The 21,920-nt window shown below is 38.7% G+C and overlaps 1 protein-coding gene and 1 long non-coding RNA gene across 2 annotated transcripts in view; one reads left to right on the top strand and one right to left on the bottom strand.

Annotated features, from left to right (window-relative positions):
- The window catches only part of PSMA8 (proteasome 20S subunit alpha 8), a 37,905-nt gene extending 30,737 nt beyond the window's left edge, over positions 1-7,168 (top strand). Inside the window, exons 5-7 of the mRNA XM_058556920.1 lie at positions 3,848-3,967; positions 4,083-4,145; positions 6,212-7,168. Coding sequence (XP_058412903.1) covers positions 3,848-3,967; positions 4,083-4,145; positions 6,212-6,304 — 276 coding nt within the window. The 3' untranslated portion in view covers positions 6,305-7,168. The remainder of the gene's footprint in view (positions 1-3,847; positions 3,968-4,082; positions 4,146-6,211) is intronic.
- Positions 1,445-21,376, bottom strand: LOC131415340 (uncharacterized). The gene is made up of 3 exons (XR_009222431.1): positions 21,249-21,376; positions 19,712-19,792; positions 1,445-2,321 (listed from the first exon to the last, which is right to left on the bottom strand). It is a non-coding gene; the product is annotated as an uncharacterized LOC131415340 (long non-coding RNA).
- Between the last annotated feature and the right edge of the window lie 544 nt (positions 21,377-21,920).

Genomic DNA, 21,920 nt, shown 5'->3' on the forward strand with positions numbered 1-21,920 from the left:
TGGTATGGAAGTTAACTAGACTTATTGTGGTGATCGTTTTGCAATATATACAAATATTAAATCATTATTTTGTACACCTGAAAGTAATATAATGTTATATATCAATTATATCTCAATTAAAAAATTATAAAAAATCTCAACTCTTGAGTATGCATCTTTTCAGATTCTGTGTGATCAAATGGAAGTATGCTTAAAGCACATCTACTTCAGGTAACGTGGTTGTTTTGAGGAAAAACAGTTATGTGATCGTTTGAGTTGTAAGCTGAAATAGGCTATTTTTTATGGAACTTCATTTTTACTTGACAGAACAACAGACAGAATAACTATGGTTATTCAGACTTGGAAATCTGGCAGGAAATCTTCTAAAGAATGAGTGATCCAAGCCTTTTACTTTAAGGAAACAATTGATAGTATTTGTTGCTAATGATAAAATTCAAGCTGTCAAGCAAAAATTAAAATTTTGGAAAACATATTTGCCACAGTGAGCTTGACAGTTTCTCAGTACTTAAAGACTTCTTTGATGAGGTTGGTGGTGAAATTAATGAGCATAATTATTTGATATTTTAGAAATAAAATAGGTCAACATTTGGAAGATCTGTATTAATTCAGTTAATGTAGTTAATTCATTAGTTAATGAATTTATTAATGTATGAATTAATGTAATTAATTCATTAATTCAGTTAAGTAATGTTTTCCAGATGATCAAAGCATGATATTACAAAACTAACACTGTTAATGCTTTTGGGGGCATGTTCTGCTGTTGTCAATAATACTTCAAAACAGGAACAAAGTTAATATGTTGTGTACTTCAGGGCAATGTTTCTCAAAGTGTATTTCTTTTGATGTTAATAGATATAAACAAGCTTTGTAAGTAATTTTGGGTGATGTTTGTCTAAAGAAATTTAATAAGTTTTGCTGTGTTCTGGATCTTCTAAAAAGCATTGTAAATCTCCTAGAAGCAGTTAAAGGAGTCGTCCCCAAGATTACTTGAATTTAGAACAGTTTTATCATAGATCCTCTCTCCATTCTGGTATTCTTTGGAAAATACTGCCATAGAGAAATAGAATCTTAGGACTGAAAAGACGTTTAAAGGCTGTTTAACCATCATTTTTAGGAAGCGTATTATGAAGTGCTTTTGGGATCAGCATTTGTTGAAGGGAAGGGAACAGGATTAGGCAGAGGGAGAAGGTGGACTGCAGTGCAGTCTCAGTAAAGGCCTCATCAACCCCCTGGGAAGCTCTGGATCTGGGGTGGCTCTTCAGACTTGTTCCAAGTTGGGTTGAGGGGATTGGGCATTAACAGCTCTTCATCAGTCAGTCATTGGATATAGGGCACCCCTAGAAGAGTGCGTGACCTTTGCTGAGGCAGCTCTTGTTAACCAAGGCATCTCTCAAGCAAGTTAAGAGCCTGGCCTATCTGCCATTGGCTCTCCCAGAAGCTATAGGAATAAGGCTTTCATTGCTGAAGGGGGTGGGGCAGTGTGCCACAGGATCCACGCAGAGGTGTATCTGTGAGGTCTTGTTTTTGGCTCCTAACAACAGAGATGTGATGATTCTTAATACATAAGGTTTTGCTTTTCTCACATAATGAGAAGTTTGAAGGTAGGCCCTTGCTGGCGTTTGTCTCTTTTATTATCTTAGTCTCGTCCCATGCTCTCAAGGTGGCTACTAGACATCCAACCAACATGTCTGCATTCCAGGCAGCAGAGATTCCTAGAAGTTCCACCCAGTTACTTCCACTTGTATATTCCTATTGGTAATGGAAGCTAGGAAATGAAATTTTTTCAGCAGGCACATTGCCCCGAGTTCTGTCGCAAAGGAAGAATGGATATTGGGGTTGGCAGCTCATATTCTTTGCCACAGAAAATCATCATTAATCTGGATAGGCAGGCAGGAAAAACATTGCAAAACCATCAGAGTCTGTTGAAGTAGCTGGGGTTGGTGATGGGGTTGGAGGGAGGGTGGGAATATGAGTGTGGCAAGAAGCAGGTAGATTTTAGGAAACCAATCAAGTAGACAAGAGTTAAAGAATTTTGACCTCGGCAATTGGAGGTACTGGGCAGGAAAGTCAGGGGTGACCTTTAAGGGCAAAGTGAGGGGGCTGGCCCGGTAGCAGAGCTGTTGAGTGCACGCTGCGCTTTGGCGGCCTGGGGTTTGCAGATTCAGATCCCAGGCGCGGACGATGGCACTGTTTGTCAAGCCATGCTGTGGCGAAGTCCCATATAAAGTAGAGGAAGATGGGCACGGATGTTAGCCCAGGGCCGGTCTTCCACGGCAAAAAGAGGAAGACTGACGACGGATGTTAGCTCAGGGCTAATCTTCCTCACCAAAAAAAAAAAAAAAAAAAGAGCTCAGTGAAATTTCTAGATAAACTACTACCTTATGTACTTGCTCTATGGGCAGCAACCAGTTAGTTACCCCCAAAAAACTAGTAGCTAATAAACTCCAAAGTCATACCAAGCTTAAGGCTTTACCTTTGATCTTAGTGAAATCTCAAGGCCACAAAATCTAATTTAAAATTTCATAGCTATTTATTTTAATCCTCTGAAATATAGAGACATAGAAAAAGTTCTGTGAAGTAGCAGAACAATATACTCTCATGTAGTACAAAAGGTGTGTTTTCATGCTCCCTTCCTAAAAATATCCTTTGAGATCTCTTTCCTATGATCATATTACTAACCAGTTAGAACTGAGACATTCCCCATTTAATACCAGGATCCTTCAGTAAAAGAATGGGCCCTTCTGCTGGTTCTTTCCACTCTCCAGAGCCATCACAGCAAAGGGGCATGTGGCAGCATAGTGTATAGAGGTCAAAGCTTAGACTGTCGATGCAGTCTATTTGTCAATATCTAGAGCTATGTTTGGTTGTTACAGCTGGGGTAGGCGGTGCTACTGGCATGTAGTAGATAGAGGTTGCTTAAACATCCTAAAATGCACAGGACAGCCCCCCACAGCAAAGAAATATCCAGCCCCAAAGGTCAATAGTGCTGAGAAAAAAGCTTGTTTTAACCTTTCCAGCCCTTCATTTCTTCACCCATAAATTGGAGTTAGTATTAGTACCTGTTTGTTTTTGTGATGATTAAATGAGATAATCCATGTAAAATGCTTAACATAGTGCCTAGCACATAAGTGCTCTGTTAATGTAAATTACTATTAACATCATCATTATCATCACTAGTACTAGTTTGGATATTTAGACTGAATTAAAAGAACATGCCATATACTACCTGTAGCCATGCAGCCAGGGAAATCCATTTGCCTCTTTCCTTCGAAAATTTCTAAAGAGCAAAGGAAAATGGGGAATGGAACAGAAGAAGCCCTTCTTGCTTATAGTAAAAGAAGATAATGAATCAATAATTAGTATACTTTATTCTAAGTTCTATACTTATATTCTAAGTTCTAAGAAAATTATGTGCAATCCTATTCATGTAGACAGCTTTCTTCTTCAATGTGGATGTCTTTTTTCTTGTCTTTTCTTTCTTCCTTTTGCACCATATTGCAAAGTTACACCTCATTTCCTCTCCACATCTTTTGGAGTTTCAACTCTTTCAGTCTCTTCTGGCTATCAAGGACTTGGGAGCCATTAAAGTAAAAGAAAGCATTGGCCAGGACAAAGCATTGGTATATCTGAAAATAAGTTTATTCATATTGAGTTCATACTGAAAATAAAATTATTCATATAGTAACCAAATAAGCTGCTGAAATGTTTGCTAAGTTTTCAAACCTACAATTTTCATTTAGTAATTATGCTAAGAAATACTGGAGTAAACTCTAAGTCTCTAAACTTCACTTAGTAACCATAAATTCATTCATATCACAGTGATCTTAACAATCTTCTATTTTTCAAGGCAAATGCAATAGGCCGAAGTGCTAAAACTGTCCGAGAATTTCTAGAAAAGAATTACACAGAAGATGCTATAGCAAACGACAATGAAGCTATCAAATTAGCAATAAGAGCTTTGCTAGAAGTAAGTGATCTAATAAAGCATATTCAGAAAGGCATGGGTTTTTTTTTAGTTCAGTTGCTTATTAAAACACAGAATTTCCTGAAGTAATTCTAGTATTGCACTTATTCTACATTAGGTTGTCCAGTCTGGTGGAAAAAACATTGAACTTGCTATAATAAGAAGAAATCAACCTTTGAAGGTAAGTCATTAAGCAAAGAGGAAAAAATATCTGTAGTATAAAGTATTTTGACAAAAGTTAAAATGTTGTTGACACCTGTGAATCTTCATTATAAGCCTGAAACATCTGTTAGCTTCCATTGACACTACAATTTCCATTTTGTTTCTGTAGGCTAATAGTCACTAATTTGTATGTGCTTATTGCAAGTAGTTACCTATCCTTAACCCTTTGTGAAGACTTAGAGGCACTGAGATCTATATTTGGGCCTATCCCATTTAGTAGTTCTGTGTGCTTATAAGTAGAAACCCCTATTGAGTCAGGCCTATATGGGGTCAGTATAGCTATTCCCTATGGAGATTGATTCCTGGCACCATATAGAGACCCATCGTTTTAGATCTTCTGAAATCAGGATATGCTTCCAGCCAGTGTCATTCAACTGCTATTTATACAATTGTTGGCCTTCCAGGCTTCTAACATAATGTTATCTTTCATTGTGTTAAAGCATCACCAATTCTTGATTGCCTACTGGCTTTTATCTCTTTTCTCTTCTTTTCACTTAAAAGTGCCTTGAGCCTCTGTCAGACTTAAATTTTAATACCTAGCGTGATAACCTTTCCATATGTCTTTGTGGCAAGTCTAGCATTATTATTTGTATACCTTTTGTCAGCTGTTATGGGTTAAAACTGCTGGACCACAAAATAAATTGTTCAGAACAAAGTGATCAATTGTTCAGATATTGTGATAGAGGACTCATGGGCTAAAGAGCACTTGAAATGCGGTTCACTATTGTTCATTAGGTAGAACTTTACATGTTAGTTTGTCAACTAGCTCTCTTTAGCTGAGAGTGTACAAAAGCACTTAAAGCATGGGAAACTATATGAAAAAGGTGCTAAAAAGGATTATGTTACATATACCTTTTGTTTTAAGCAAAATATTTCAAGGGGAAATAGTGTTAAAATCAGTGCTATGTGGAGCAGTGGGGTTTTTTGTTTTGGGGGGTTTTATTGTTGTTGTCATTGTTTTGACATCACATCCCCACCTTTTATTAGTTAATCAATGGATGGGGACACAGGATAGGGCAGCAGCAGAGTTTCAGTGAATAAGAGAAATGGGGACAGGGTAATAGGGTCCACCCTGGCATGGCTCCACATAAATAACCAGAGTGCTGAGCACAAAGTGTGGAGATGGGAACTGGGCCACACTGTCACCTGTTGTAAAGGGCAGGGGGACAGGTGTGTCAACACCACAAGGACAGAGAACCACTGAGGCCAGAGTCACCTCTCCAGCCCCATCACATACATACATACATATACACACCTGGAGAGACACACACACAGTTATACATATATTTTTATTTATGAGTGGTAGGATGGTATGTCTACAGACAGCAAAGTTATGCTCTCCTTCCACATAGTATTTCAGGATAGGCTGTAGAAAAATAGTGCATGTGCTTTGGAATTGGATAGACATGGTTTAAGTTCAGAGTTGGCTAGACCTGGGTTTAAGTACCATCAGATCCATTTGTTTCACAGTATGACCTTGAGCAAGTTGCTCCCATCTTTGATTTTAAATAAAATAAAACTGATTTAGATAAAATAAAAACTGTTTTTGCTTTGTACTTTGTGAGAGAATTATAAACAAAGCATTGTAAATCATCTTTTCCCTACCTCTTTGGCTAGTCTATGAGCTGATAAAATAGTCAAATCCTATAAGAGTGGGGTAGGGGTAGGGAGAGTTCAGTAATGAGTTATTTGCTCATGAATAGAATAAGCCTTGCATTAAAATGTTTTCAGAGTTATATGCATATATAGGATATATAATTCAATATCACATTTTGCCCTGCTTTCTTTTATAGCACAATGATAGTGGAAATGTCATAGAGTTCTGGTTTTGTCCATCACTGTTACAAGTTGTGTTGCTTTTGAACCTTTTGAAATATTTCATTATATATTTGAAGTTATATAAAATATAAAGTTATAAATAGAAAATGTTAATTTATAAAATATAATTGGCTTCCTTCATACCATAAATATTTAGAAATTATTGGTATAATTGAAATTTGCTTTTTAAATTTTTTCTCTTTTCAGATGTTTAGTGCCAAAGAAATTGAATTACAAGTAACTGAAATAGAAAAGGAAAAGGAAGAAGCAGAGAAGAAAAAATCAAAGAAGATTGCCTAATTCTTAGGATGAGCGCTAGGAGTTTTTAATGTTTTGTTGTACTCCTTGGCATTATTTAGTGAAGTTTTAAAGGAAATAAGTTGATTTGTGGCATTACATTTAGTTGTTATGTGCTGTTTTGAGAATGCCACATTTCTGGCTGTCTTCAGTCTACTACATGGACAAATATACATTAGTAGGAAGATTTTCTTTGAAAAGAGATTTCAGTAATTGTTGAAAGCAGTCAATTCCACATAAGCCTGAGACTGTACTTTATGACTTGTTGTCCAGTATATTACTTTTCTTCATATATGCAAATTTAATTAAGAAAAAAATTTTAATTAAAAAATTAGTAATTTGATGACATTTGAGTATTGACCGTCAGGTAAAAAGATAGCTATTCCAAAATAAACTGAATATAATATTGAGTTCCTTTTTAGATGCATGATAAAAATATCCTTGTATTGGTGAATTGCCAAAATTTTGTCAGCTTTCTTCATTTTTAAGTATTTTGTCATATTTATTTTGCCTTTGTCATTTCATAAGTTGTAGTATATCATTTTGTTCATGGAACAAATTTTAAAAGCCTAATCCAAATAGGCAATTAAAATAAAGTGTGGTAGGAGCTTATAAGGACATCTGAATATATGAAAATAAGGAGAGAAATGAATACATTTAATTCATAGTTTCAATTTTAATTTTATCTTAAGTATGTCCAGTGTGTTAGGTTTGTTACATGTTCCAATCAGATATCTAAGTGCTTACTATGTGCTTGCATTGTGCTAGACTTATTGGGAATAATAAAAGAAATATAAAAAGTTAATCCAAATGGCCCACAGAAAGAATGTGTTTAATGCCTGTAATGAGGTTATATTTTTGAAAACAAAGGATATTAATAGGCATAAACACAAAAGCCTATATACCTTATTATTTTAGAGCTTTGCCTTTTTTTTAATATTCTTTTTGAAAACAGGGAGGAGAGGTTGAGTTTTTGCAGAGGAATAAAAAGCTCAGGGGACATGGATCAGTTTGGGCAGGAGCTCATAAGATCTAAGCCGTTGGTGGTTGTAGTGCTCTGAAGAAAGGGCAAAGGAAAGAGCAGAGTCAGAATTTTAAGAGATATAAAGTCCCTACGAGGCCACCTCACTGGTATTCATCTTGGGCCAAATTCCTGTGGTCTCCTGCTGCTGCACTTAGGTTCCTCAGACAGAAAGACTACAGGGCATTTTCTAGGGCGGAATGTACGATCTGTATTCCACTCTGACTTATGTCGTGACTGCCTTTCTAGTTTTCATTGGAACCATGGAATTTTGTGGCTCCCTATACCTTTTTTCTTTAAAACTTAGAATCAAAGCCAAATAACCTGTTTTCTGTCACCTCCTGGCCCTGCTTAGCTTTCCAGAAGCAAAGGTGCTTCCCAAGTGGAAGGCTTACTAAACAAAATTTTAGCACTTGAGGAAAAAACTCCCACACCCTTGATAATCCATAATCAGCTCCTACTGAAGATATCTCCCTCAACATGCATGCACACACATACAACACACAGGAGGGACAGGATATTTGCATTACCCTACTGCACTGCAATGAACCCATTGTGAATCCTTGATACTCTGGATACATGGCTTAGCATCTTGCATATACCTGTTTCTTGGCACTTATTATACTATATTGAAATTATCTGTTTGATCTACTTTTTGAACAAATATTGAGTCCTTCAAGTGGCAGACACTGTTAGATGCCAGGGATATAGTGGTAAAGAGTAGCTTAGTTTTTTGTCCTCATTACTGTGTAGTGAGAAGGCAGATATTAAACCCAAATAATTATTATATGTAATAGGGAGTAGTGCTCTGTGTCCATCTTGCCTACTAAACTAGAAGCTCTTCAGGAGGCAGGGCTGGGACCCATGCTTTTTTCATCTTTGTTTCCACAGCTTCCCTATCATTAAGACTTAATACATGTTTGTCGACTTGCACATTGTTGCACATATCAGATATTAGGAGGAAGGGGGAGATGAGTCATCTAGTCTAATCTCTCAGTGTAGAAATCAACTTCCTAATCTCTTTGGCCCTTGTTGAACATTATAGTAATGGGAAGTCACCACATTGTCAATGAATATATATTGCATGGAGGGCCTCTGAAAGTGGATTCAGACCCTGGTTAAATAAAAATGGGGGGACTTCCAGAAAGAGAGGAATGTGTTGTTATGCAACATAGTATGGCCCTGGGAAACCTTCTGAAGGTGTAGTGATTTGAAGTGGCATTCGGCTACTCCTCATCCCTCACTGAACATTCTCCTTGTGCCAGGTACCAGAAATGAACCTGATAGGGTCCCTGTCTTGAAGAGATCATAGTACCAAATAACTGAGTCTATTCTTGCAAGTTATATGAATAATGGAAAGTATATTTCACGTATAATCTGTGAATTTAATATGGAACTTGTTTCTGGAGTAACATTTAAATCTTCCCTAGTAAATGCAGCACACAACACCAGATCTTTTATTTTTTTTTTACAATTTTTTTAAAAATCTTATTTATTTTTTCCCCCGAAGCCCCAGTAGATAGCTGTATGTCACAGTTTCACATCCTTCTAGGTGCTGCATGTGGGACGCGGCCCCAGCATGGCCGGAGAAGCGGTACGTCGGTGCGCGCCCGGGACCCGAACCCGGGCCGCCAGCAGCGGAGCGCGCGCCCCCAACCGCTAAGCCACGGGGCCAGCCCAACACCAGATCTTTTAAAAAGGAAATGAGGGGCCAGCCCCAGCCACCTAACTTAGTGGTTAAGTTCGGCACGCTCTACTTTGGTGGCCCGGGTTCAGTTCCCGGGCATGGACCTACACCACTCGTCTATCAGTGGCCACGCTGTGGCAGCAGCTCACATACAAAATAGAGGAAGATTGGCAACAGATGTTAGCTCAGGGCCAATCTTCCTCAGCAAAAATATAAAAAGGAAATGAGACCTATTTTTTGTGTTACTAAACAAAAGAAGGGGGTTGGTTATACCTCCCTGTCTCCCAATTTCCATCTCTGATACAAGGACAGGACATTCTACACCCCTGGATGGATTTGGCAATAAATAGATATAATGTTAATGACTCTCTTCTGAACATACCTCAGCTGTGTGGATCCCATGTTTCCTATCTGGGGGGAATAGGGACACGTCATCCAAATGATATGGTTGTAATTCTACTCCTTACTTTTATTAAACAGGTACCATATAGTGCTTACTACATGCCAGACAGTTTTGAGTTCTTTACAAACATTAACTCACTTAGTTTTCTTAACAACTCTCATGAGACACGTTATATAGTTTATGCCCAAGGTGCAGATGCTTATGGTGCTTTGCCTCCACAGCTGTCCATCAAAATCTCCCACATCGCCCTCAGAAGGCTGTTTCCTGAGAGGTGAGAGCTTTTATATCTCATTGGCTTTATTCCTCCTGTAACCAGCATGAGGGTCTGATTATTTTTGGCTCAACTGCTTTCTTTTACTTTGGAAGGTATTATTTTGGCCAGGTTTCGCTGATCTACACAAAGCAATTTTTTATTTAATGTGACGTTTTAGCCAAAACATACTCAAACATTATTGCTATTTAAAATGTCATTTTTACATCTTTTATTGAGAGAAAATTCCCTCAAATGCAAGCACTTTGTGCTTTTTCTCTCTTGTATCCTCAAGGTGAGATAATCACAAACATTTGGTTTTAGGAATCAGTTAAATAACTTTTCTCCCATCATGGGGTTTTGGTTAACAAGATAGTCTGAAAAAAAATCTCTCACTACAGGCATAGAAATGCTGGATAAAACCTAACGAACACCCTTTTAAATGCATAGCTGAGCTCACAGGAAGTAAGGGAAATCCCCAGAGGCGAAAAACAAAAAGGGATTTGAAAATCAGAGAAGGCATTTGAGCAGATGCTGGTGCTGCCTTGGAGGAGGTTGTATTGGCACAGGGAAGAAGCAAACTAAGAATGAGACAGAGAACCTGGAAATACACCCAGCTTTCCTGGAACACTTGGTTTATGGCAGCTAGCATTGCAGTATCAGTCAGTGGGTAAAGAATAAGCTCTTCAATAAATGGTGATAGGACAACTGGTTATCCATTTGGAAAGAAAGAAAACTGGACCTCTACTTCACACTATTAAAAAAAATTTCCAGATGAATTAAAGACCTAAACATAAAAGATAAAACGTTTAGAAGACTGTACAGGAAAATAGCTTTAAGACTTTGGGGGTAAGGATAGATTTCCTAAACAAGATACAAAAAGTGCTAACACTTCAGGAAAAGATTGATAATTCAACTACCTGAAAATATAAGCTTCCCTACATCAAAAGATACCATAAAAAAAGTGAAAAGATGGGCCACAAATGGGAGAAGACATTTGTAACACATATCACTGATAAAAGGTATGTGTCTGGAATTTATGATTTTTATTCAAAGCAATAGAAAATAACAATGCAACAGAAAAATGGGTGGAACATTTAAACAAGCAGTTCACAGAAGAGGAAACCTGACTGATTTTCTCTTTATGAAGAACTTATTAAATGATGTTCTACCAGATTAATCCAGGAAATGCATAGTATAACTATGAGACACTATTTTACAACCATCAGATTGGCAAAAATTAAAAATGACTTTGTATAAAACGTTGGAGAGCATTTGGAGCCAAAAGAACTCATCTACTGGTGTTAGAACTGTAGACTAGGACAACTGCTTTTGGCAGCAAGTTAGTGAGATCTAGTAAAGTCAAATAGGCAGCAATTCCACTCCGAGGTATATAGCCTACAGAACCTCTAGCATATGTGCATAAAAATAATCATGTACAAAGGCATTGCTTGTGATAGCAAAAAAAAACAAAGTAACCTAATATTTATCAACAGAAGAATGAATGAATCAATTATGATTTATTCATACAGTAGCATACCATAGTAGGTAAAAAGAAGGCACTACAGCTACCTGATGTATCAACATGGATATGTCTCAAAAACATCATATTGAGCAAAAACAAAAGCCAGTCGTGAGGGCGTATACACAATGTGGTGTTTATAGAAAGCTTAAAGATCTACAAAGCTAAATATAGTATTTAAAAGATAAAATGAGGTAAAACTGAAGAAAAGCAAGGGAATGGTTGTTGCAAAATTCAGGAGAGTGAGTACTTCTGTCAGGAGCTGGGAAGAGGAATGCACAACTGGTAATGTAAAGCTGGGTGGTGAGCGTGTGCATGTTCACTTCATTATTCTCTACACTGTACAGGTAAGTTATCTGCACTTATTTATTATGTGTTTCACAATGGGCTTTGGGTTTTTCTTATTGATTTATAAGTGCTTTTAATATATTTGAGAAATTACTCTTTGCTTATGTATTAAGGCAATGTTAGCTACTATAGTAGATGAATCCACACAGTAGTTTATTTCTCAATAATAAAACCCATTGCTGATAGAGATCGTTCCTCCAAGCAAAAATCTAGGAACCAAGACTCCTCCCATTTTATGGCTCTGCTGTGATGGGGAACCAGGCAAGGAAAGGGTTACTGAGAATCTGATCAATAACTAACACGGTCTGTCAAATGTTTTCCAGAGAAGGAGAAAACTAAATGTGCTATTTTTCAGAGGCTGATGTCCCCGTTTTTGCCGATGTTGCCATCCTACAGTGACATTTACACAGATGCAGCAAGACCCCTGCAGTTTACTCCAGCTCTAAGTGTTCAAAATTTACCATGGACCTGTTATGTAATGACATGTTCCTTGATCTCATAAAGGCATGTTACATTGAGCCTGCTATGTAATGGTGCCTTGACCTCGTTACATAATGGCATGTTGCTTGAACTTGTTATGAAATGGCCTGCACATGCACCCTGACTGGGCCCAATTGTTACACAGTTGTAACATATCCTCTGCACTCTGGCCTATAAAGTTTCCACTGGCACTAGGCTCAGGGGGACATTGCTTTGGAAGCTATCCCCAGTGTTCTCCAGTGCTTGTGCAAGCAGTAATCCTTTTTCTTCTCCCACTTCAGCCTTGGTTGTGCTTTTTGGCTCTGCACTCACCAAGAGACAAACCCATTGAGTTTGGTTACACTGCCATCTTCAACATGACGTTTTCAAATACTCTCAAGATTTCTGTGTCTATCTGGGTTAAGCTACCAAATGGGGAAAGAATTTGGAGGATCAACTATGATAAAAACACTCAGTAAACTAAAAATAGAAGGGAACTTGCTCAACGTGATAAAGGACATTTTTGAAGAACCCAAAGCTAACATCATACTCAATGGTGAAAGCCTGAAAGCTTTCCCTCTAAGATCAGGAACAGACAAGGATGCCCACTTTCACCACTTCTATTCACCATAGTACTGGGAGTTCTAGGCAGAACAAGTAGTCAAGAAAAAGAAGTAAAAGGCATTCAAATTGGAAAGGAAGAAGTAAAATTATCTCTGTACATAGATGATATTTATTAGTTCTAATGATTTTTTTTATGGAATCTTTAGAAAAGTTGCAGGATAAAAGATCAACACACAAAAATTGGTTGCATTTTATACACTAACAATGAACAATCCAAAAAGAAAATTAAGAAATTCTATTTACAATAGCATCAAAAAGAATAAAATATTTAGGAATAAACTTAACCAAGGAGGCAAAAGACTTCTACACTGAAAACTACAAAATGTTGCTGAAAGAAATTAAAGAAGACACAAAAAAATTGACAGATATCCTGTGTTCATAGATTGGAAGACTTAATATTGTTAAGATGTCAATACTACCCCTAGCTATCTACAGATTCAATGCAATCCTTATCAAAATCCCAATGATGTTTTTTCAGAAATAGAAGAAAATCCATCCTCATCTGAAAATTAAAGTGCTAATTGTGGGTTCCTATTTCTCTGTGAAACAAAGTTAACTCACATTATCTAAACTAATGCTTCTCATACTTGAATGTATTCAAGTTTGAATGTATTCAAACCTCTGACGCTCTTGCTAAAATGCAGGTTCTGATTCAATAGGTCTGGGGTGGAGCCCAAGAATATATCTTCTGTCAAGCTCCCAGGTGATGGATGCCTAGGAGGCACTGGCAGCACCTGGGAATTTGTTAGACCTCATTAGCTAAGTATCTGCATGTAGCCCCCTACTGTGGCCTATGTGATCTCCCTCCCCCGCCCCCATACACACACCTCTTTTGCTTCATCTCCTGCCATTCCTGCCATTCTGCCCTCCCTCATTCAGCTAAAGGCACACTGGCCTCCCTGCTGCTCCTCATATACACTAAGCAGGCTCCTGCCACAGGGCCTTGGCACTAACTGTGTCCTCTGCCTGGATCAATCTATCCCCACCTTATATGGGCATGGCTTGCTCTGTACTCCTTCCACTTGCTACACAAATGTCACCTTCTCAGAGAGGCTCTCTCTGAGCACCATATATAAAATAGAACTCCCACCCCCCAACACCTAACACCAGAAATGTGTGTTTGTATGTGTTTACTGACTGGCCCCTGCCATTAGAATTCTAAGTTCCATGTCTGTTTTATTCATTGGTATATGACCAGTGCCTAGAACAGTGCCGAGCATATAGTAGATACTTAATAAATACCTGGTGAATGAATAGTAGAGAGGCATTCATTTAAATGCTAAAAATCCAAAATCAGATGCCAGTTGTTTCCATGCGTCTTACTTAAAAGATATATGAAATTACTGGCTAAGATGAGATTTTTTTGTGTGTGTGAGGAAGATCAGCCCTGTGCTAACATCCACCAATCCTCCTCTTTTTTTGCTGAGGAAGACTGGCCCTGGGCTAACATCCGTGCCCATGTTCCTCCACTTTATATGGGACGCCACCACAGCATGGCTTGCCAAGCGGTGCATCGGTGCGCACCCGGGATCCGAACTGGCGAACCCTGGGCCGCCGCAGCGCGCACACTTAACCGCTTGCGCCACCGGGCCGGCTCCCGAGATATTTTTTTACTTATTTTATTCTAGCATAATGTTATATTTATTGATAATGGATAAAATAATAGGATAGAGGTTTTGAAAAGTTTTCCAAATTATATGTTTCTTTGGTGAATTAAAATTCTTTGAAATGCATACAATACGTGAGTGATCACGCATATGAGGCTGGCGAGGCTACACTAGGAACTCAGGGACAATTCAAGGCCACCTTTTTTCAGGCATGATACTTGTATTTTGCTAATAGTGTCATGCTTTCTCTATGCCCATTTCAGCTGAGATCTTTTGGTTAAAAGAAACAAAGATTCACTCAAGTAAGGATACAAGGAAATAAGGGCTCTCATGAGGAAATAGAAAATTGGGAACAATATCATCATTTTGCTTCCTAGGAACTGGCAGTGCTAGAGATGTCAACATCAAGAGCTTTTGGATCTTAACTCTAATGTTGCAGTAACAAGATCAGTTCTTTTCCGCACATCTGTTCTGTTCTTCTCTCTTTACTGTCTAACTTTCTCAGCATCATCTCATTGCTTATACTAATTCATCATTTCTTTTCCCTTGTAACTCTAGCTTATACACGTGCATTATGGCCTCTCTAGCCTCTCTTTCAATTATAATAGCTTAACTCCACCTTCCATACTTAACTTCCCTTCTCTTTCCAAGGTTCCCAATTTCAATTCTGCAAAGAGTAAATGTGTTTGGACCAGCTGATATTTTTGCATCAGGCCAGTGCAAGGTCACTGTGGCCAGTCAAAGGATTGGCTGCCATTGGGCCAGCTTCCTGTTGCTTGTCCATCAGCAGTGGCCAGCAGCTTAGGGTCAAGTGGTTCCCCTAGGGGGTGCCCTTTGTGTCAGTAGAGCAGTTTTCTTGCAAGGGGCTGTGGACAGGGCAGGCATCATGACTGACTTGGGTAGCACACACATGCTTCCTCTCACAGAAACAACTTTTTTCCTCCTCCTTTTCATTGATTGAGCTGACTCTGGAAATTTCTTATGACTCACCACAGGCAGTTCTCTCCACAAAGACTTCCCTCAGACTTGATTAGAGGTCTGACATTCGTGTTTCCAGAGCTCTTTATTGTGACCTGTCTCATCCTGTCTAGTAATTGTTTCATACTTGTACTAGAGTGTGAGCATCTCTGGCTAAGAACTGTAACCTTATAGTTTGGGGCTTCAATTTATGATTATTAAATAAAAGCTTTAAAAAGGTTTTAACTTTATTGAAGTAGTAGGCAAAGTCTATATATTATTCAATCTCTGAAAAAGAAGACGGAATGATGGGGGTGCTTCTTTTTGACAGAAAAGGTATGCAGATTATTGGTTAGCAGTTCTCTCCTTAAAAACTGGTTCTGGTGGGAAATGCATGATATTGGGCAAAGGAACAACCTCAGCACAGTTTTCCAAAACTTATCCCACACGTGCTTCCTTTGTGCCAAGTTAATGGGTGTCACCTGATCAGACGGTTCCTGGTGGGGGGACTCGGTGAAACACTGGCTTCAATGAAATAAAGCAGTCTTCTTTACTGTGGTGGTTATCCAAATGTGTCTGTCTACTGCTGGATATCTGAGACCATTTCACGAGGTACACGGGGGTCTTTATTTTCGTATACTTCTAAAATGTTTGCTTTTTTCACTGTGTGGACATTTCTGCTGATGGTGCAAAAGCAGTGATGGGAAACCTGCTGAAGTTTTAGGACAAATGAGGACAGTGACATCAAACTACATTAGTTATTGTATTCTTTATGGCCATGCACTCACTTTTCTGTCTGTTGTTTTGTTTAAAGGCAGTTTCACTCAAGAATGTTCTTGATGAAACAGTAAAAATTACTTGTCTTTTAAATATTCTGTATAATAAAGTGGGAAGTTCACATAAAGCACTTCTGCTACTTACCCAAGTTAGAAGATTGACTTGAAGACAAGCACTTGTGTGACTGTTTGAATTGCCAGCTGAACTAACCACTTTACTCATGGATTAATGGACCATCATTTCTTTCAAGTAAGAAACTATGTTTTCCAGACAAACTATGTCCTTTTGGACTTAGGTATTTGGCAACCCAAAAATGAAAATAGTAAACCTATGACTTCAAAGAAAACAACTGACAGTATTTATTGCCAATGACACAGTTCAACTTATTTTCTTTTCTTATTTTTTTGCTGAGGAAGATTTGCCCTGAGCTAACATCTGCTGCCAATCTTCTTCTTTTTGTATGTGAGCCAACACCACAGCATGGCCACTGACAGACGAGTGGTGTAGCTCCCTGCCCAAGAACCAAACTTGGGCCATTGAAGCGGAGTGCATTGAACTTAACTACTAGGCTACCAAAGCTCAACTTTCAAGCAAAAATTAGAATTTTGAAAGACTTGTATACACTACTGTGAGACTGACAGCTTCCCAATATACAAAGCTGATGAGATTGGTGGTGTTACTGAGAAATATGATTTTCGATATTGTATAATGAAATATGTCAACAATTAGAAGATCTGAATAACTCAGTGAACCAATGTTTTCCAAAGACATGCACAAAATCATGCATGGGTAAAACATCCATTCAATGTAACCAATGAATGCCAATGTAACAATGTATGAAAAGTTAATTGATATGATTTCAATTTCCACATTGCAACTAACCTTTAAGAAACTACGACTTGGGCTGGCCCCGTGGCTTAGCGGTTGAGTGCACGTGCTCCGCTACTGGCGGCCTGGGTTTGGATCCTGGGCACGCACCGACGCACCACTTCTCCGGCCATGCTGAGGCCGCGTCCCACATACAGCAACTAGAAGGATGTGCAACTGTGACATACAACTATCTACTGGGGCTTTGGGGGAAAAAAAGGAGGAGGATTAGCACGGATGTTAGCCCAGGGCTGATCTTCCTCAAAAAAAAAAAAAAAAAACAAACTACGACTTGTTGAGCCAGCCCTGATGGCCTAGTGGTTAAAGTTCAGCATGCTCTGCTTCAGTGGCCTGGGTTCAGTTCCCCAGGCATGGACCAACACCACTTGCCTGTCAGTGGCCATGCTGTGGTGGCAGCTCACATAGAACTAGAAGGATTTACAACTAGAGTATACAACTATGTACTGGGGCTTTGGAGAGGGGAAAAAAAAAGAGAGAGGAAGATCGGCAACAGATGTCAGCTCAGGGCGAATCTTTCCCAGCAAAAAAAAAAAAAAAAAAAGAAAGAAACTACGACTTGTCAAGTTTTGATGTAGCATCAACGAAGAATATCCACAACAATCTGAAAAGGCTATTAAAATACTCTTCCCTTTTCCAACTACCTATCTGTGTGAGGCCAGATTTTCTTCATATACTTACAACAAAATAACATATTGCAACAGAACGAATGCAGGAGCAGATATAAAATCCAGCTGTCTTCTATTAAATAGCACATTAAAAATATTTGCAAAAATTTAAAACAATGCTATACTTTCATTATGTTTTTTAAAAACTGTAGTTATTTTTAATTTACAGTACTTATGAAATGTTATAAAATTTTTACAGTAATATGTGTGCTAGTTTTCAATTTCTTGTCTCTCAGCTACAAATCCACCCTTCTTTGCCCTCTTTGGTGACAATGGAGCTGGACCCTGAAAACATTTCTCCTTCGCCAGCTGGTGAAACACTAAACTTGATCAATAGAGGGCAATAAAGTGATATTGCAGAGCTATAGCAGCAGACAGATACTTGACTTATGGATTCTGGTACTCCAGTATTATTATTATTCAGTGCAGATCAACTCCAGTTACACCCCCAGGCCATGCTTTCCCCATCTTCAGTGGCTTTATAGATCAGAATGGCCCATTCCCTCTGGCAAGTTTCTTTATCACTGTCAGGCTGGGTGCTCCAGGCTCTGCTTGAGGAGGTCTGAACCTCAGCCGCACAGAATGTCCCTCTCCTAATCCCTGGTTCTTCTATTGTCTGCTCTCCCTCTAGCCAGAGCGAGTAGATGCTTTTTTTTGCCCCTGCTACTTCTGGACACCTGAGAGTCCTCTTCTACCTCTTTTAGCAGTTAACCACCTTCTACTATCTAACAATTCTTTCTGTTAAATTTTCCCTCTTCAAATAACTAGTGTGCTATCTGTCCCCTGACTGGACTGTAGCTAATATAACATGTAATGAGGCTTTTACTGTTACTTTTAAATGGACTCATAAATAATTTATAATGTTCTCATTTTAAATTTCTAACATGGTAAATATTGATAGATATAATCCACATAAACAAAAAATTTTGGGGGTCTTCAATAAGTTTTAAGAGTGTAAAAGTTTCCTGAGATGAAAAAGTTTGAGAATAGCTGCTTTACTGAAAGTCTTCTCAGTTTTCGATATACTAATACACATTGCAAATACGAATTTAAACCCAGATCTAACATATAGATTTTATTTATTTATTTATTTCCCCCCCAAAGCCCCAGTACATAGTTGTATGTCATAGCTGCACATCCTTCTAGTTGCTGTATGTGGGACACGGCCTCAGCATGGCCAGAGAAGCGGTGTGTCAGTGCGCGCCCGGGATCCGAACCCGGGCCGCCAGCAGCAGAGCGCGCGCACTTAACCGCTAAGCCACGGGGCCGGCCCCAGATCTAACATATATAAAGGACACAGCGAGGGTGACAATTTTTAAGTCATAAAAACGAAACCTTTTTTTCTCATTCAGAAGTTCCTTAAAAAATAAAAAAATTAAAAAAAAGAAGAGGAGAGCACACCTTATCAGCTAACAATGTAATTAAGATGAAATGCATTAGCAGAATTACTTGGCAGTAAAGAGAAGATATAATGGAAAACGTTGAAATTTAGAGAATAAAGAAGATTCTCTGGGAGGAATACCTGGAAACAAACAGAGAGGTGACAGTAGGTGGGAAGTTTTGGCCCAGTTTTGCCTGGGACCTTGACCTCCTTCTTTCCTACCAAAAAATCTTATGATACTGTGTCAGAAACTGCAGGTTAAACAGTAAAATAACACAGATCCTTCTGAAAGGGACTTAGAGTCTACTGGGGAGACAGAGAAGTAAGGGATCTACCAGGAGGAAAACAGAAACACAACGGAGGGTATCTGTTGGGGAAGAGGTCAAAGAAGACTTCCTTGGGGAAAGCTCTTCCCTCACATCTTTGCCTGGCAAGAAGAGCATGGCATTATAAGGAGGTTAGCATGGGACAAGGGAGGTCGCCAGAAGTGATGCCAAGTAGGGGTCACATTATGACAGGACTTCTATTCTAAGTTTGGGTTTTACTCTTGAGGCATTGGGGGAGAGAAGGGGTATGTGGTGAGGGGAGCCATGGAAAGTGTTTAACCATGGAAGAAACCTCAAATATTTGTTTTAGAGAGGCAAGCATCAAACACTTAAACCACCTGAGAAAATATGATAGCAAGTATAAGACTAAAAAGCATATATTGTTATCATTCAACATTTTCCTGGAGATTATATCTAATCAACGCAATAATACTACAAAAACACATGATCTACAAACTCATTAATTTGGTGAACAAATATTTATTAAATACCTACTATGGGCCAGGCACTGTTCCGGGATAAAGGGATATGGCAGTGAACAGGAATAAAAGATCCCTGTCTTCATAAAGCACCATTCTAGAAGAGATAAAATTGAAATCTTATTTATTTATTTATTTTTTGTGTGTGAGGAGGACTAGCCCTGGGCTAACATCCAACGCCAATCCTCCCCTTTTTCTTGAGGAAGAGTGCCCCTGAGCTAACATCCGTGCCCATCTTCCTCTACTTCATGTGGGACGCCGCCACAGCATGGCTTACCAAGTGGTGCTTCAGTGTGTGCCCGGGATCCGAACCCGCGAACCCCGAGCCTCCGAAGTGGAGCGCGTGCACTTAACCGCTTGCGTCACCAGGCCGGCCCCAAAATTGAAATCTTACTAACCTCTCAGAATTTCACCTAGTGAAACACTTTTATCTTGATTTCCTGACTTAACTTCTTTTGATTTTTTTCACCTTGGCTTCCTGACTTAACCCTTTTTGATTGTTTTTACCTACCTTTCAAGCTTTTCCTACTTCTCTAATTCCGGAACTTTATTGGCTTCTTTTTCTATGCTATCACTAAAGGCTGAGTTTTGATAGGGGTTCTTCTCTCTTTATAAATAAATAAATAAATAAATAAATAAATAAATAAATAAATAAATAAATAAATAGACTGTCAGGAAGTACAAGTAGAAAGGTAATATAAAACCTAGACCAAGTTTCACTTTCAAGTTCCGTTTATCTTTCTTGAACTTGAACTCTTGATCTTTCTCATCAGAGCTGCTTCATCTCCAATCTTTCCCATCACTGTGAACGAAATCACCATCTAGCCAATTTCTTTCTTTCTTTTTTTTTGTGAGGAAGAGCAGCCCTGAGCTAACACCTGTTGCCAATCCTCCTCTTTTTTGCTGAGGAAGATTGGCCCTGGGCTAACATCCGTGCCCATCTTCCTCTACTTTATATGGGACGCCGCCACAGCATAGCTTGACAAGCGGTGTGCCGGTCCGCGCCCGGGATCCTAACCTGCAAACCCCGGGCTGCTGAAGCGGAGGGCATGTGCTTAACCACTACGCCAACAGGCCAGCCCCTAGCCAATTTCTCAAACTAGAAATGTGAGAATCATCCTTAACACATTTCACACCCTCAGCTACTTTATTCAATCTATCACTAAGATCCATAGATTTTTACCTCCAAAATATATTTTAAATCTGTCCACGACTACCACCCTATTTCTTTTATTTATTTATTTTGTTTATTGCAGTAACATTAGTTTATAACATTGTATAAATTTCAGGTGTACATCATTATACTTCTATTTCTGCATGGATTACATCATGTTCTCATGTTCACCACCCAAAAACTAATTACAATCCATCACCACATACATGTGCCTAATTATCCCTTTCGCCCTCCTCCCTCCCCACTTCCTCTCTGGTAACCACCAATCCAATCTCTGTCTCTACGTGTTTGTGTGTTGTTGTTATTATCTACTACCTAATGAGTGAGATCATATGGTATTTGACCTTCTCCCTCTGACATATTTCACTTTGCATAATACCTTCAATGTCCATCCACGTTGTCACAAATGGCTGGATTTCATAGTTTCTTATGGCTGAGTAATATTCCATTGTGTATATATACCACATCTTCTTTATCCATTTGTCCCTTGATGGGCACTTAGGTTGCTTCCAAGTCTTGGCTATTGTGAATAACGCTGCAATGAACACAGGGGTGCATGTATCTTACCACCCTATTTCTATATCCACTGCCTCCACTCTATTTCAAGCCACCCTCATCTCTCACCTGGCCTGCTGTAAGAACTATCTAACTAGTTTCTTTGTTGTCTCTTTTGCCCTCCCCAAGTCCCTTCTCCACATAATAACTAGAATGATCTTTTAAGAATGTAAGTTACTCAAAAAAGGATGGGGATACATCAAAAGAATATAGGAGACAACTTAAAGGAGATCCTACTGTCCAAATATGAGACAATTGAGAATAAAAATAAATCATGATAATAGCTGATCATAACTTATTGAGTAAAAAAGAGTGCATGGATCCATATTGATACACATATAAGAGAAATGGGAAAACTACTTCTTCTAGTAGAATGTCAAACAATAACGTAAAAGAAATGATAATGTAGAAAAAAAATCACCATTATTCAGCCATCATAGTAATAATTGATTCAGCCAAGAGTCATTAATGGATGTGAAAATTAATAGGTCAAAGC

The sequence above is a fragment of the Diceros bicornis genome, chromosome 16 (genome assembly GCF_020826845.1).
Source record: "Diceros bicornis minor isolate mBicDic1 chromosome 16, mDicBic1.mat.cur, whole genome shotgun sequence".
NCBI classification, from domain to species: domain Eukaryota; kingdom Metazoa; phylum Chordata; class Mammalia; order Perissodactyla; family Rhinocerotidae; genus Diceros; species Diceros bicornis.